Below are 12,280 nucleotides of genomic sequence, written 5' to 3'. Positions count from 1 at the left end.
TAAACGTCAACTCATACGTTGGTCGATCAACGTATCCCGACATTAAGAGATCAAATCTTATCTCTATATCATCGCGGTTCTAGAATCTCGACCACAAATGACCCAAGCTCGTAAATACGTTAAATCCGATAGCGCATGGTTATCACTTTTCACGTTGGTTCGCTTTTGGTGCGTGATGTTTACACGAAATAGCGGTGCGTATTTCTTTTGACGTGCACAAGCCAGTTAATCGCAATGGAAATGTTGATCTAGATTGCTCAACATCTCAGCAGTACTTCAACCAGCAAACGGATTCCAAACGAAGCATTTTGTTTTGAAAAGTCAGGGCCTTTCTGATTATCAGTGAAAGCCTTGAAATAAAAGTTTTATTATGACGGTAAAGTTTCAGAGATGTGTCATTGATATATAAGTGTGCAACAACCGTATAACTTATAGCACTTGCAACAAATGATAATAATTATTTGGTTAAGAAAACTAAATGGCTATTTAGAAATATGGAACGAGTCACCAACTGACGTTGGGTTTCTCATTAGACTAAGAATTTTCAGATGGATTGGGTATAACGGCACACGTTTGGGACTCGGTTTTTAGAACGACGGGCCGCCAGTCATTCCGACGAATTTCAAATCCTGTTGTAAAAGTAAATGAAAAAAGAGATTGACATCAAATTGTTCTTTGATTAAAGGCAAATAATCTTACTCGGAAAAATTGCATAGGATCGAAGTAGCAGCCGGGAACGTTAATGGGATCTTCACAGAATTCGGTGGATGGGTTAAACACCTGCCCAGCTGGACAGCTCTGGATTGAAAGAAAAGTTAAAATTAAAGACTGTCGCTTATAAGGATAAGAATAAGAACTTACTGCTACAATGTAGTTGCTGCCGGAACAGACGTAGTACAAAGTACAGCTTCCGGGATAGGGATAATGTCCGGTACCCGGGCAAACGAATGGCGCTTTAGTCGTTGTTGTGGGTGTTGTCGTCGTTGTTGTGGGTGTTGTCGTTGTGGTGGGTGTTGTCGTCGTTGTTGTGGGTGTTGTCGTCGTTGTTGTGGGCGTTGTAGTAGTTGTTGTGGGCGTTGTAGTAGTTGTTGTGGGCGTTGGAGTAGTTGTTGTTGCTGCTGTCGTTGTAGCTGAGTTTCAAAACAGATAGGCGAATTAGTTTTGGAATTTTAGACTTTGATTAATTACAACTTGCAATGTGCAATCCTTACTTTTGCACGATGCGTTTTCCGCAGGGACGCAATTGTTCGTGTTCGGATCGAAGATGGCAGTTCCAGGGCAATACTGCCAACATATTAAAAAGTCCAAAATTATTGTAATGAGTTCATTATTTCAGTTTCTTTGTATTGTACCTGCAAATAAGCGGTTCCATCGACACAAGAGTAGTAGCTATTTCCGCAAGTACCTGTATCAATTCCCAAGATTTCAATACATTGCCATAAACGCAGTTAAGCCTGAAAATAAAAACGTTTCTGAAAGCTTATTTTACCTGGGACTGGGAAAAATCCATCGGGAGTAGGACATATGAATGGTTTTTCTGAAATAGGTTAACAACATTGAAAATGAATAGTGTTTCTTTTAATTTCTCTGTTTTAAAAAAAACTAAAACTAAAAAGAATTAATAGAATTACGGCAAGAAGCTTTATCCGGGGATGTGCATACTAGCGTAATTGGATCGAAGACGCTGTCTCCTGGACAAGTCTAATAAATAACCACGTGATGATTACATGACCAGTCTATCGAATCAAAATGAACAGAAAACTTATTACCGATACGTAAGGAGAACCACTGACACAAACGTAATAATCAGCATCGCAAGTGTTGGGAATCGCATAAAAGCCTTCGGCTGTCGGACAATTAAATGTCGGACCGACTGTTGTACCCGTAGTCGTCGTAGTGGTGAGCGGTCGAACGCGTTGTGGTGAGCGTCGAACTCGTTGTGGTTGTCGCAGCGGTTGTCGCAGCGGTAGTCGTTACTGCACCTGGAAATACGTAAAATTTGATTTGACTAATTTGCATGCACAATTTCAACTAGTTAATACGATGACTTACTGCGGCAGGAGGCCTCCGCGTAAGGTACGCATTTTTTAAGTAGTGGATCAAAAACGTTTCCAGTCCCTGGGCATGTCTACATAAAAGATCACAATTGACAATTTTACATCAGTTAATCAAAAATTTAAACGCAAAAGTATTTCGTTTACCTGGCTGTATGCTACTCCTCCTACACACGCGTAATAATCGGCTGTGCATTCACCTTCGATGGCATAGAAGCCATCCGTAGACGAACAGGTGAAACGTTCCTGATCACAATAAAAAAACATTGAAACGCGTTCACAAAAGATTATCAATGTATCCAACTTTGTTAGATATAGAGATTTGGTTACCTGTTGCCTTGCCAAAGAGAAGGCATTAATTTCCAAAAGGAAACCTAATATTTGCATGTAAAATCAAGTCAATTAGTTCCATAGCAGCACCCTTGTCAATCTGACTAATCACTTACATTGAAAGAGGATTGTGACGAGGAGCGATTTCAGCATTGTGGATAGTGAAACTCTTCCTTTACAACTGTATACCGTGATTGAGTTACCAGAGGTCATATATTTCACTTTGATGGCTTATCGTATTGAAAAATAAAGTCACTTGTTTAGCGACACTATCTGACTTTGACATGTTTTAACTCTTATCAGTTGAAACTATAGCAAATAGGAAGAAGAGTTTTCCTCGTCGTCATCTTAATAAAAGCTTATTCACCGTGAGCTGAACACGACCCGATACATAACTCATGTCGCTATTGTTCGGCATTAAACAACCTTGACAACTATAACTAAGCCCAGATTTGGTTTCCCTCATAGTTACCGTTCAATCCATCACGTTCTCGAGAAATTGCCCCATGAAAATCAAAAGTCGAGAGTCCATTGGCATTTTCATTAGGCACGCATCAAAACTCAAATATTGAAGCTGTTTGTTTGCTATCTGTCCGACGGACAAAATTCTAAACGGACTAGTCTTGGCATGTTTGTCTTCACGTCAAACTTTTGGAAAAAATCGAGCCTATTATTGGCAACATCGTTAGGATTTCCCAAGTCATCGCGCAGTCGAGATTACAAAGTAAAAACACACGAACCAACACGCATCTTTTTGCCGATGTGGCAGACTAAACGTTTCTAATAAGTTAGAGCTGAATAAGTTTAGAGAACCACATTGACACCTTCCAAAAGGGTTGCAAAACCCAAATTTTGTTTTTCTCTAGAAATTTGCAAAGGGAAGGGTGAGGTAATAGAAACAGTTGATGTCTCAACCCACGTCCACATTTTCCGTGTTACGTCACCCATCCCTTGGCAAAAAGGCACGCGTCGGATTCAAATCAAAGATCCACCGTGGTCAGATAAAATAAAGGAAAATGAATAGAAAAAGAAAGAAACAAAAAAACAAGCAAATAACTAAATCCTTCTGTATCTAAATTATCATCTGGATTTTTCTTAAGCCATCTCTACAGGCTTATTTGTGCAGACAAGTAACTTGCTTCACAAGCACAGCATTCTTATTGGTTTCCATGTGATGGAATCACACATTTACTGTACATGATGTAGCCTATAAGATTTCATCACTAGCCTCGTGAGGCACGCTACGCACACGTGTCGTTAGGACTTTCATCATTTTATTCGTAATATCACATGACATACCTACTCATATAGAAATAAAAGCAACTGTGAAACATAGGCATCATATTAAGCTACGTTCACAATATACCAGTTGTATAACAAACCAATTGGATAATGCTAAAAATTAACATCATAATTGCATTTAAAATGTTTATATTGAGGACACACATAATAAGCGGATCAAAACAAAGTTTGATTGTTTTGCATCAGTGGTGGAAAAACTTCTTATTAGAAAAATGGCGTCGTCATTTATTTAGCATTGCAGCCGGGGACGTTGCTGGGCCAATCGCAAACGCTACCAGCTGGATTGAAGACAAGGCCAGTCGGACAAGCCTGTCGATAAAATTTGGAAATTGAACGCCCGTTGATTAACTATATAATTCTATAAAATAATTCGTGAGCGTGAGTTGCGTATATAGGCTAATACGTACGAAAAGGAAGGCGGTGCCGTTGTCACACACGTAGTAATTTGAACATTGAGCTGGGTCCGGGTAAGTTCCGTTTCCAGGGCAGACAAATGAACCTCCTTGAGTTGTTTTGGGGATCATTGTTGTTGGCGGAACTGTTACTGTGACAGGAGCATCAGTTTTGGTCGCGGATGCCGACGTGAGTTCAAGCGTTGGAAATGTTGTTTTTCTAGTTGTTGACGACGCTGTGAACAAGAGAAGAAAACATTTCCAAAATATCGGAATTAAAAATCATTGGTCGACAGTTACTATCGGGACACGAAGGGATAAAATGATGTGGTGCAAATCACGTACCACTTTTGCACGCCAGAGCGTTTGGTGAAACGCATCGTCTATTGACTGGCTCGAAGACTCCGTAAGATGGGCAATACTATAGAAGTTGATTACATTAAAATGTAATACGCAAATAAGAATATTTTAAACAGACTGTGTTTAAGATGACTTACAGTAGAAAAAGCTTGACCGTCGAGACAAGTGTAGAAATGGGAACTGCAACGGTCCGTGTACTCCGGATAAAATCCATCATCGGGGCACGTAAAAGGCCTCAGGCTAGAATGAATAGCTGTTGATGCTGTAGGCACAGGCTGAATGCTTGTGGCCGTATCTGGGCATCGTCAAATACATCATTACATAACCCTATTCATTTCTTGATACGCAGAAACCGAAAGAAGCAAACAAAAAAGGTAAAACAGTATTTACCACCGGGTCGAGTACGATTTCCGCAGTACGTTTGTTCCGGCCAGTTGCAGCCGTCGTAGACGAGGTCAAATAGCAAGTTGGATCTACATTGCCACAGGTAAGTGGGTTCTGTGTTGTAACAGGTGTAGTAAAGTTCGCACCGCTGAGGATGAGGGTAGATGCTGTGGCCTGTTGGGCATTTGAAATCGCTAACACCTAAATTGATGTCAGCAGCACTGAAGACGAACGAGCCTGTACAGATTAATCAAACCATTTATAAAAAAACTACGACGAACTTACAGTTAACCATTACAACTTACATTGAAAAATGGCAAAAGCCAAAAACATGGAGGACAGTCTGTTCATCTTGTTACGGTTTTGCGAACCAAGTTCAGCGTTCCTTCAAATGCCAATTACTCTCCACAATTAGTTTCTATCACGACGTTGTGTACTTCTTTTATACAACCCACAATATCCGGTCTTATCAATGAAAATGTTTTATTTCCCACCCATGGAGACTCTGAGCTTAGTAGACACTCGTCATCAAGCAGTAAAAAGGATTTAATGGAATTAGTCGTTTGCCAACGTTGTTATTGTGTCACTTTCTCGTTCTCTTTTACGCAAACGCCGTCTGTCAGAGAAGGTTGCACACGTAAAGGTCGATCACTGCGTCATCGCCGTAACAAATGGATATTAGAGAGAATTTTAAGACTGGCTTGGATTAGCCGCAAAAGTCCGTAATCTTTTTTTTATTTATTTCTGAAAATGAAGGTTACATGACACGCGCATCCTGTTATTCACTTGTTTTAGTTTGAGATATTTTTAATGAGCTACAGAGGATCGAATTGCCCTTTTCATTGCTCTTTTGGTGAGGCTGTTGAGACAGTAAGCTAACAAGAAAACTGGTAGCAAAAAATCTAGTTCAATGAACTTTAAATGGATTTTGGTTACGGTTTATGTATAGCCAAGGAAATCAACTTATGAAATTATCATAAAAGGTATGAATTCTAAAGTATAACAAATAGGTTACGTCGCTATTACATCCTTGTGCAGCATATCAGTATATTATGAATGATTCATGCTTTTCGTCATACCGGATAAAGAGGCAGTATCGACGCGTCTTTAGCTAAGTCATATCTTGTGGGCAGGTAGGCCTTATGTATATAGTTGTGATATAAAACCTTGAAATCGCTTTACGTTTTGTCTTGATAGGTCTAAAAAAAACTGGCAATCAGAAAATGTTTTTCTAAATGTTAACACACTATATTCTTATACACTGTTACAGTTTATACGGTCTTCATGTTGAATCGTCTCATTATAGTCCGGCGAGGTAAAAAATAAATTCCAGTAGGCCAAGGCGAAACTTTATATCGATATTGTTTATATATATACAATCAAAACTTTGCACCAGGCTCTTGATAAGCTGTTATCGATGGTGGTCAAAGAGATCTATGGAGTCTGATGAAATCTTACAACCAGGACGCCATTTTCGCTGTCACAAAGAAATGCTATAAGCAAACAATTTGAGGCAATTTTTTTATTTGTCTTATTTCCCGACGAATAACAGTCAACTTCTTACATGGGATGATCGTAATATCCTTTCGGACAATCAAACAACACGTCGGTCGTTAAATGTCAGGGGATATCGTAAAAGGGATGTTATTTGTTATCGTATAGAAGAAAAGGGCGAAGTAACTGCTAAGTAGACTAATGAATTCGAACAGCTACGGGGTTCATAGGATGAACGGTGTACTAGAGTGAGAGCGTATTTACATTGGCCAATCCTCGCAACCAGGCACGTTGGAAGCATTTTGGCAATATTCGATGGATGGATTGAACACTTGGCCTTCTGGACACACCTTTAAAGAGCGAAAATAGAATGCAACGATTCAGAAAGTGTTGTTGAAATTTCAAAAGAAACATACTTACAGCAACTATGTAGACGCCGCCCCCACAAACGTAATAGAGGGAGCAGTTTCCTGGATAGGGATAGTTTCCAGTTTGTGAACAGGCAAATTCAGCTGTAGGAGTAGTAGTTGGCGATGCAGTTGGTGGTGTAGTTGGTGGTGTAGTTGATGGAGTAGTTGATGGAGTAGTTGATGGAGTAGTTGATGGAGTAGTTGATCTTGTAGTTGGGGGTGTGGTTGGGGGTGTGGTTGGTGGTGTGGTTGGTGGTGTAGTTGATCGCGCAGTTGAAGGAGTAGTTGGTGGTGTAGTAGAGGAAGAAGTGGGTCGTGTAGTTGATACTGTAGTTGATGGGGGAGTTGGTGGTGTAGTTGATGGGGAAGTTGATAATGTAGTTGATGGGGGAGTTGGTGGTGTAGTTGGGGGTGTACTTTGTGGTGTAGTTGATCGCGTAGTGGAAGGAGCAGTTGGTGGTGTAGTTGGGGTTGCGGTTGATGGTGTAGTTGACCGCGTAGTTGATGGTGCCGTTGACGGCGTAGTTGGGGATGAAGTTGGTCGTGTAGTTGATGCTCTAGTTGATATTGTAGTTGATCGCGTAGTTGAAGGAATTGTTGATCGTGTAGTTGAAGAAGTAGTTGGTGGTGTAGTAGACGATGAAGTTGGCCGTGTTGTTGATAACTGTAGTTCGAGGTGTAGTTGGTGGGATAGATGACGTTGTCGTAGGCTTCGTTGTTGTAAGCATCGTCGTTGTTGGAGGTGTTGTTGGGATGCTTGTTGGGATTGTGGTTGGACTTGTTGTAGGAATGGTCGTTGAAGTAGCCGGTTGAGTTGTCGTCGGAATCGTCTTTGCTGTTGTTTGGACTGCGGCCGAAGTAGAGGAAGAAGTTGTCGATGTAGTCGCTGGAGTTGTTGGTGCCGTTGTCCGTGTAGTTGCTGCTATGGTTGACACCGTTGTGGGAATGGATGTTGTTGTTGAGGTCGTCGACTCCGTTGATGGCGGAATTGTCGAAGGTACTGTCGTGGTAGACGTCTTTGGAGTTGTGGTTTGGACTGTGGTTGAAGTAGGATCGGCAGTTGTGATTGGAGTTGAAGTTTTGCTCGTTGCGGGAGCTGTTGTTGTTGTAGAGCTACTGGCGGTTGTCGCTGGCTCCGTTGATGTAGGTGTTGTTGGAACGGTGCTTGGAGTAGTTGAAGTCGTTGTTGTCGATGAAGCCGCTATCGAACAAAAGACATAAACGATGTAATAAACAACCCGCTCAGCTAGACAATGTAACTGAACTATGTTCTAGTTGTTTGTAGCCATTCTTGTGCTTACCTGTACACGACGCGTCCTCTACTGCCACGCATCTCAAAGTTACAGGATCAAAAGCGTAGCCGACTGGACAATACTTTGAAATACAACCAACAAATGTGTTTACATTAGTAGTCAATAGACTTTACGATGTACATACCCGAACGTAAGACTCGCCAGCACTGCAAACGTAGTACAAATTCGTACAGGCACCTAGAACCGCCACGTAAATTTTGATTGTATTATGTCTACAAGTCAAGATGAATCAAAAACAAATAGCTCATGCCACCTAGTTGGCAATTCAATATTAAATTAAATTAAATTAAAATTATTAAAATTATTAAAATTAAATTAAAACATTGTTTAGTTGGCAAGCTCTTGGCCTACAATGCACTAGAGTCTATACATTCGGCTTTGAATTGCTTTCACTGTCTTACCAGGGTATGGAAATAATCCGTCTGAAGAGCAGTCCAGTTCCTGATCTGCATTACAAATGTTTCGAAACAAATGTTAATTGAGTTATCAATCAAAGGGTGAAAATGAGGTATTGTATACTGCATGAAGCCTGAGTGAAAGGTGTGCAAACAGAAGTGACGGGATCGAAGACGTTGCCTGGTGGACACGTCTAAATTTGCAAAAATGTGAATAAAATGCAGAATTAAACGAAAAATTTTGATTCATTGGCAAATCTTTCAACAGATTTATAGAGATTTTAGATACCTGAGGGTAAGCTATTCCTTCCCGACATTGATAGTAATTTGCGACGCACTGTTGAGGAGATGCGTAGTTACCATCAGCTCCAGGACAAGTAAAACTCCGTTCTTGCTATGCAGCCAAAAAATGGAAATATTTAAATTTCATTATATAGACTTGCTAAACTCGGCTACACTACCCTCACTTACAGCTGTTTCAGCAACTTGTTTTCCCCATTTCTCCTTGAAAATATGATCAGTTACAGCGCCCAGACCCACTAGAGAAAAAAGGAAAGTATTCCGTAGGTCGTCTGCGAAGAGAAACTATTAAAAAAATTATTACCTTGAAGGCAACAGACAATTAACATAAGAGGTACTAGCGAACCCATTGAGGCTAACGATTCTAACTTGGCTGACGGTTAAGCGATGGCAATTGTTGTAGTAAAATAAACAAACTGTCCACCTAAACCATGTAACACACGGATTTTGTATGCCTGATGTAAAATAATATCGTCAGTAATAGATTCCGGCCCACTCAATAAGCTTTCATCGTTACAGTCTTATAGACGGCAGGTATAAATGTCACTGTAATTGATTCATGCAATTTCCTTTCTTAAAGATAAGTATGCATTACAACTGCCAACAGCAAAATACTTTTAGAATTTAGTACGTTTATTATATTTACCTAACAAAAGTGATGCGTTTGACATTCCGATGTTTCGTGCGTCCACGTATTCTGTTGTAACGCATTCATACCTGAGCTATCGCGACATTAGCTATCATTCAATCCATTAGCAGAACGTATAGCTGTCATTTCAAATAACATCTGACTGTTTGTCAAAATGTTCTTATCTATAAAGGCAGGGCTGTTTAGACCGATGACAGACCGAAAGTCAAACTGTAAGACTACAAGTTAAAAGCTTGCGTCATGTATGTTGACGTACAAGCGATTCGGGGTAACTCCCTTGTACCTTTATTTCCCGATCAGCCTAAATATGTTTGTCTAACCTTCACAATGGAACAACACGTCAAACTATTTATCTATAGAGTTCACTTCAAACGTCGAAATTTCCAACGACATGTTTGTCCGTTGGATAGGGGACAGCTGCCGAACGTTTAAAAAGAAAAACAAATGTTCCCAATAGCACGAGGAAATTATTATTTATTTTTTTATTGATAAAAGAGAAACAATTGCGTTGACATTTGGTTGAACGTTTTAATTCTTGATTTGCGCTTAACCTTTCCAGTGACATCTATGGTTTAGTCGTTCAATAATCAGTGGCCGAAAAATAATCAAAATTGCGTTGATAACAACTAAAGAATTAAATCGAATAGAAGGAAAACTCACCTCCCAAAACATTAGATGAAATTGGGACATGCTGAAATAAGAAAGAAACAATGAATGTGTAAGTATAGAGGAATAAATGAACGATAAACTTACGGGTGCAACCGGCATCTTGAAGAGGCACACACGCGCCTGTTGGTCCATCAAAAATGTATCCTTGCTGGCATTCCTGCATATTGAATAAAATTAAAAATTTTCAATAGACATCAAAACGGATTGTTCTTTATTCATCGTAGATATCGATCGTAATGTATTTTGATAATTTGCATCGTAAGAACACACAAATGGTGTGTTACATACCTGCGGATACGCCACCCCTAGGTAACACGTGTAATAGTTTGCCGAACATGCGCCGGGGTAGATGGGATAAAAATTAGTCTCGTTGTCCGGGCAAACGAATTCGGAAGGTGCCACAGTAGTTACATCTTAACGAAGCAAATATTACCATTAATAATCGACTGATGTCCATTCGTGTTCGTATTCCTTACCGCAGTTGTTAACGGTGGTAGTTGTTGCAGGAGTCGTCGTTGTCGAATCTTTGAACAAAACACGTGAACAGAACACGAAAACAAACCAAAAACATTGTAATGCGTGTCTTACCGATGCAATCCGTCTCCTCTGGTCGTTTACATTTTGACTCCGGCCTCGACGAAAATCCAGCCGTTTGGACATTCCTTTAAAACGATACACAACAATATCAGCCATGGATTTTGCGTTTGAAATCGATTGGATGCAACATTGCAAAATTAGCATCAATAGTTCAATCGCTTTTACTTGGAAATAAGCAACTCCATCAACGCAGGCGTAATACACCGTGAGACATGGTTCAAAAGCGTAGAATCCGTCAGCTTCGCATCTGATGGGTGTCGGGGTAGTAGACGAATGCGACTCAATTGTAGTTGTGCTAATGCTTTCAGAGGTTGTCACTGCAATCGCCCAAGGACAAAAAGAAAATGAATTAACAGAAATGTAAGAAAGGAAAAATTTAAAACAAAAGGTGTCCCTACCTCCGCACGCTGGTACTTGATCGGGGAAAACACAGTACAAGAGGTCAGGATCGAAAACGCTGCCGTCTGGGCAAACCTGTACCGATCGAATGGTTTCAAAAATGACCTTCAAATCATTTTGACGGATTTACATAATTTTGTTTTTCACCTGGGGATAAACATCTCCGTTAACACACAAGTAATATTGATCACTGCACGCTGATACTGGATAGTATCCATTCTCCGGACAGGAGAATACTGGGCTCCTGGTAGTTGCCACGCTCGCTTTTAGTGGATAAAGCTCAAGTTAATAAACAAATTGAAGACTGAATTTGATGAGCAATCAACTCACTAGAATTGGGCTGCAGTCTGTTGCCACAATCGGTATCGTATGGGAAATTACAGCCGGAAAAGCGCAGGTCAAACAAGTAGTCTGAATAGCATTGCCAAAGCGTGACAGGATATCCAGCATAGCAGGTGTAGTACAGTTCGCATCTTTCAGGATGAGGAGCAACGGGAGTGTTTGGTGGGCATTGGAAAGTCGGATCAGGTCCAATTTCAATATCGCCCTCGCCTCGCGAATACAATTTCAAGTTCTTAAAAGAATAAACAGAAACAAATTATCTTGAATTATTGCGCATTTCAAATGACATGGTGAACTTATAGAGAAGAGTTTACCTTGTCATGGTTCAATACCCCGAAAGTTGCAGAGGGACGAGGCAGAACTGTAATTGATTTAAACAGAAAAAAACCCGTTTTTTTTTCTCAGTCAACTTCATTTTATTTAACAGCGATAAGTAACGTTGGAAATACAATCGACACGGATCGAATACCTTAAGGAATTTCTCATTTGGCTTACCTTGGAAAACGACGAAGAAAACAAACGCCACAGTTTTTAGAGCTTTCATTTCTTCTTACAGGAACCAGATGATCTTGTAAACAATGCAATCAACACGAACAGTTGTTTCGAAAATTCCCGACGGCTTTCAACAGTCCCAACTCAATGGTGACTGACACTCGTAACGCAGACGGAGAAGGGGATTCGTTTTCGACTGTTTTATCGACATCATTATCTCTAAACAAAACGAATGCTACTGTGCATGCGTCAAAGGCCTCATTCTCAGCGTATATGCCGCTTGCAATATCAGCGTTTTCTGTCATTAAAAATCAGTTGGCTTATACCTGACGAATTGGTGGAGCTGAAGTCAGTGCCGACCTACTTATTTAATCTAATGCTAGGCGGTTCAGTCACAG

At 40.3% G+C, this 12,280-nt stretch overlaps 4 protein-coding genes across 4 annotated transcripts; all 4 read right to left on the bottom strand.

The window, feature by feature from the left end:
* Nucleotides 1-306: 306 nt before the first annotated feature.
* Nucleotides 307-2,636, bottom strand: LOC116917539 (integumentary mucin C.1). The gene is given in 13 exon segments (XM_045169049.1): nucleotides 307-629; nucleotides 700-798; nucleotides 862-1,130; nucleotides 1,212-1,284; nucleotides 1,353-1,405; nucleotides 1,490-1,537; nucleotides 1,632-1,701; nucleotides 1,770-1,901; nucleotides 1,903-1,982; nucleotides 2,053-2,128; nucleotides 2,202-2,300; nucleotides 2,385-2,428; nucleotides 2,501-2,636. Coding segments are annotated over 13 exon segments (1,182 nt in total). The 5' UTR covers nucleotides 2,598-2,636; the 3' UTR covers nucleotides 307-587.
* Nucleotides 2,637-3,641: 1,005 nt separating this feature from the next.
* On the bottom strand, nucleotides 3,642-5,284 carry LOC123466455 (probable endochitinase). Its single transcript, XM_045169050.1, has 6 exons — nucleotides 5,128-5,284; nucleotides 4,829-5,059; nucleotides 4,576-4,733; nucleotides 4,424-4,499; nucleotides 4,094-4,314; nucleotides 3,642-3,995 (listed from the first exon to the last, which is right to left on the bottom strand). Exons 1-6 carry the CDS (start codon nucleotides 5,171-5,173, stop codon nucleotides 3,912-3,914), a joined length of 816 nt encoding a protein of 271 aa, XP_045024985.1. The 5' UTR covers nucleotides 5,174-5,284; the 3' UTR covers nucleotides 3,642-3,911.
* A 1,863-nt stretch (nucleotides 5,285-7,147) lies between these two features.
* On the bottom strand, nucleotides 7,148-9,233 carry LOC116917529 (cell wall protein DAN4). The gene is made up of 8 exons (XM_032923033.2): nucleotides 9,039-9,233; nucleotides 8,906-8,973; nucleotides 8,724-8,828; nucleotides 8,559-8,628; nucleotides 8,441-8,485; nucleotides 8,164-8,216; nucleotides 8,028-8,100; nucleotides 7,148-7,927 (listed from the first exon to the last, which is right to left on the bottom strand). The coding sequence occupies exons 1-8, from the start codon at nucleotides 9,082-9,084 to the stop codon at nucleotides 7,284-7,286; spliced, it is 1,104 nt and encodes a 367-aa protein (XP_032778924.2). The 5' UTR covers nucleotides 9,085-9,233; the 3' UTR covers nucleotides 7,148-7,283.
* Nucleotides 9,234-9,841: 608 nt separating this feature from the next.
* Nucleotides 9,842-12,242, bottom strand: LOC116917534 (probable endochitinase). The gene is made up of 12 exons (XM_032923041.2): nucleotides 11,886-12,242; nucleotides 11,705-11,751; nucleotides 11,379-11,622; nucleotides 11,196-11,311; nucleotides 11,048-11,123; nucleotides 10,815-10,966; nucleotides 10,641-10,714; nucleotides 10,529-10,576; nucleotides 10,341-10,465; nucleotides 10,137-10,209; nucleotides 10,044-10,074; nucleotides 9,842-9,948 (listed from the first exon to the last, which is right to left on the bottom strand). The coding sequence occupies exons 1-7, from the start codon at nucleotides 11,932-11,934 to the stop codon at nucleotides 10,667-10,669; spliced, it is 732 nt and encodes a 243-aa protein (XP_032778932.2). The 5' UTR covers nucleotides 11,935-12,242; the 3' UTR covers nucleotides 9,842-9,948; nucleotides 10,044-10,074; nucleotides 10,137-10,209; nucleotides 10,341-10,465; nucleotides 10,529-10,576; nucleotides 10,641-10,666.
* Between the last annotated feature and the right edge of the window lie 38 nt (nucleotides 12,243-12,280).

Source organism: Daphnia magna, linkage group LG2, assembly GCF_020631705.1.
Source record: "Daphnia magna isolate NIES linkage group LG2, ASM2063170v1.1, whole genome shotgun sequence".
Lineage (NCBI taxonomy): Eukaryota > Metazoa > Arthropoda > Branchiopoda > Diplostraca > Daphniidae > Daphnia > Daphnia magna.
The sequence above is the reverse complement of the archived record's forward strand: the minus strand, read 5'-3'. Positions and strand labels throughout refer to the sequence as shown.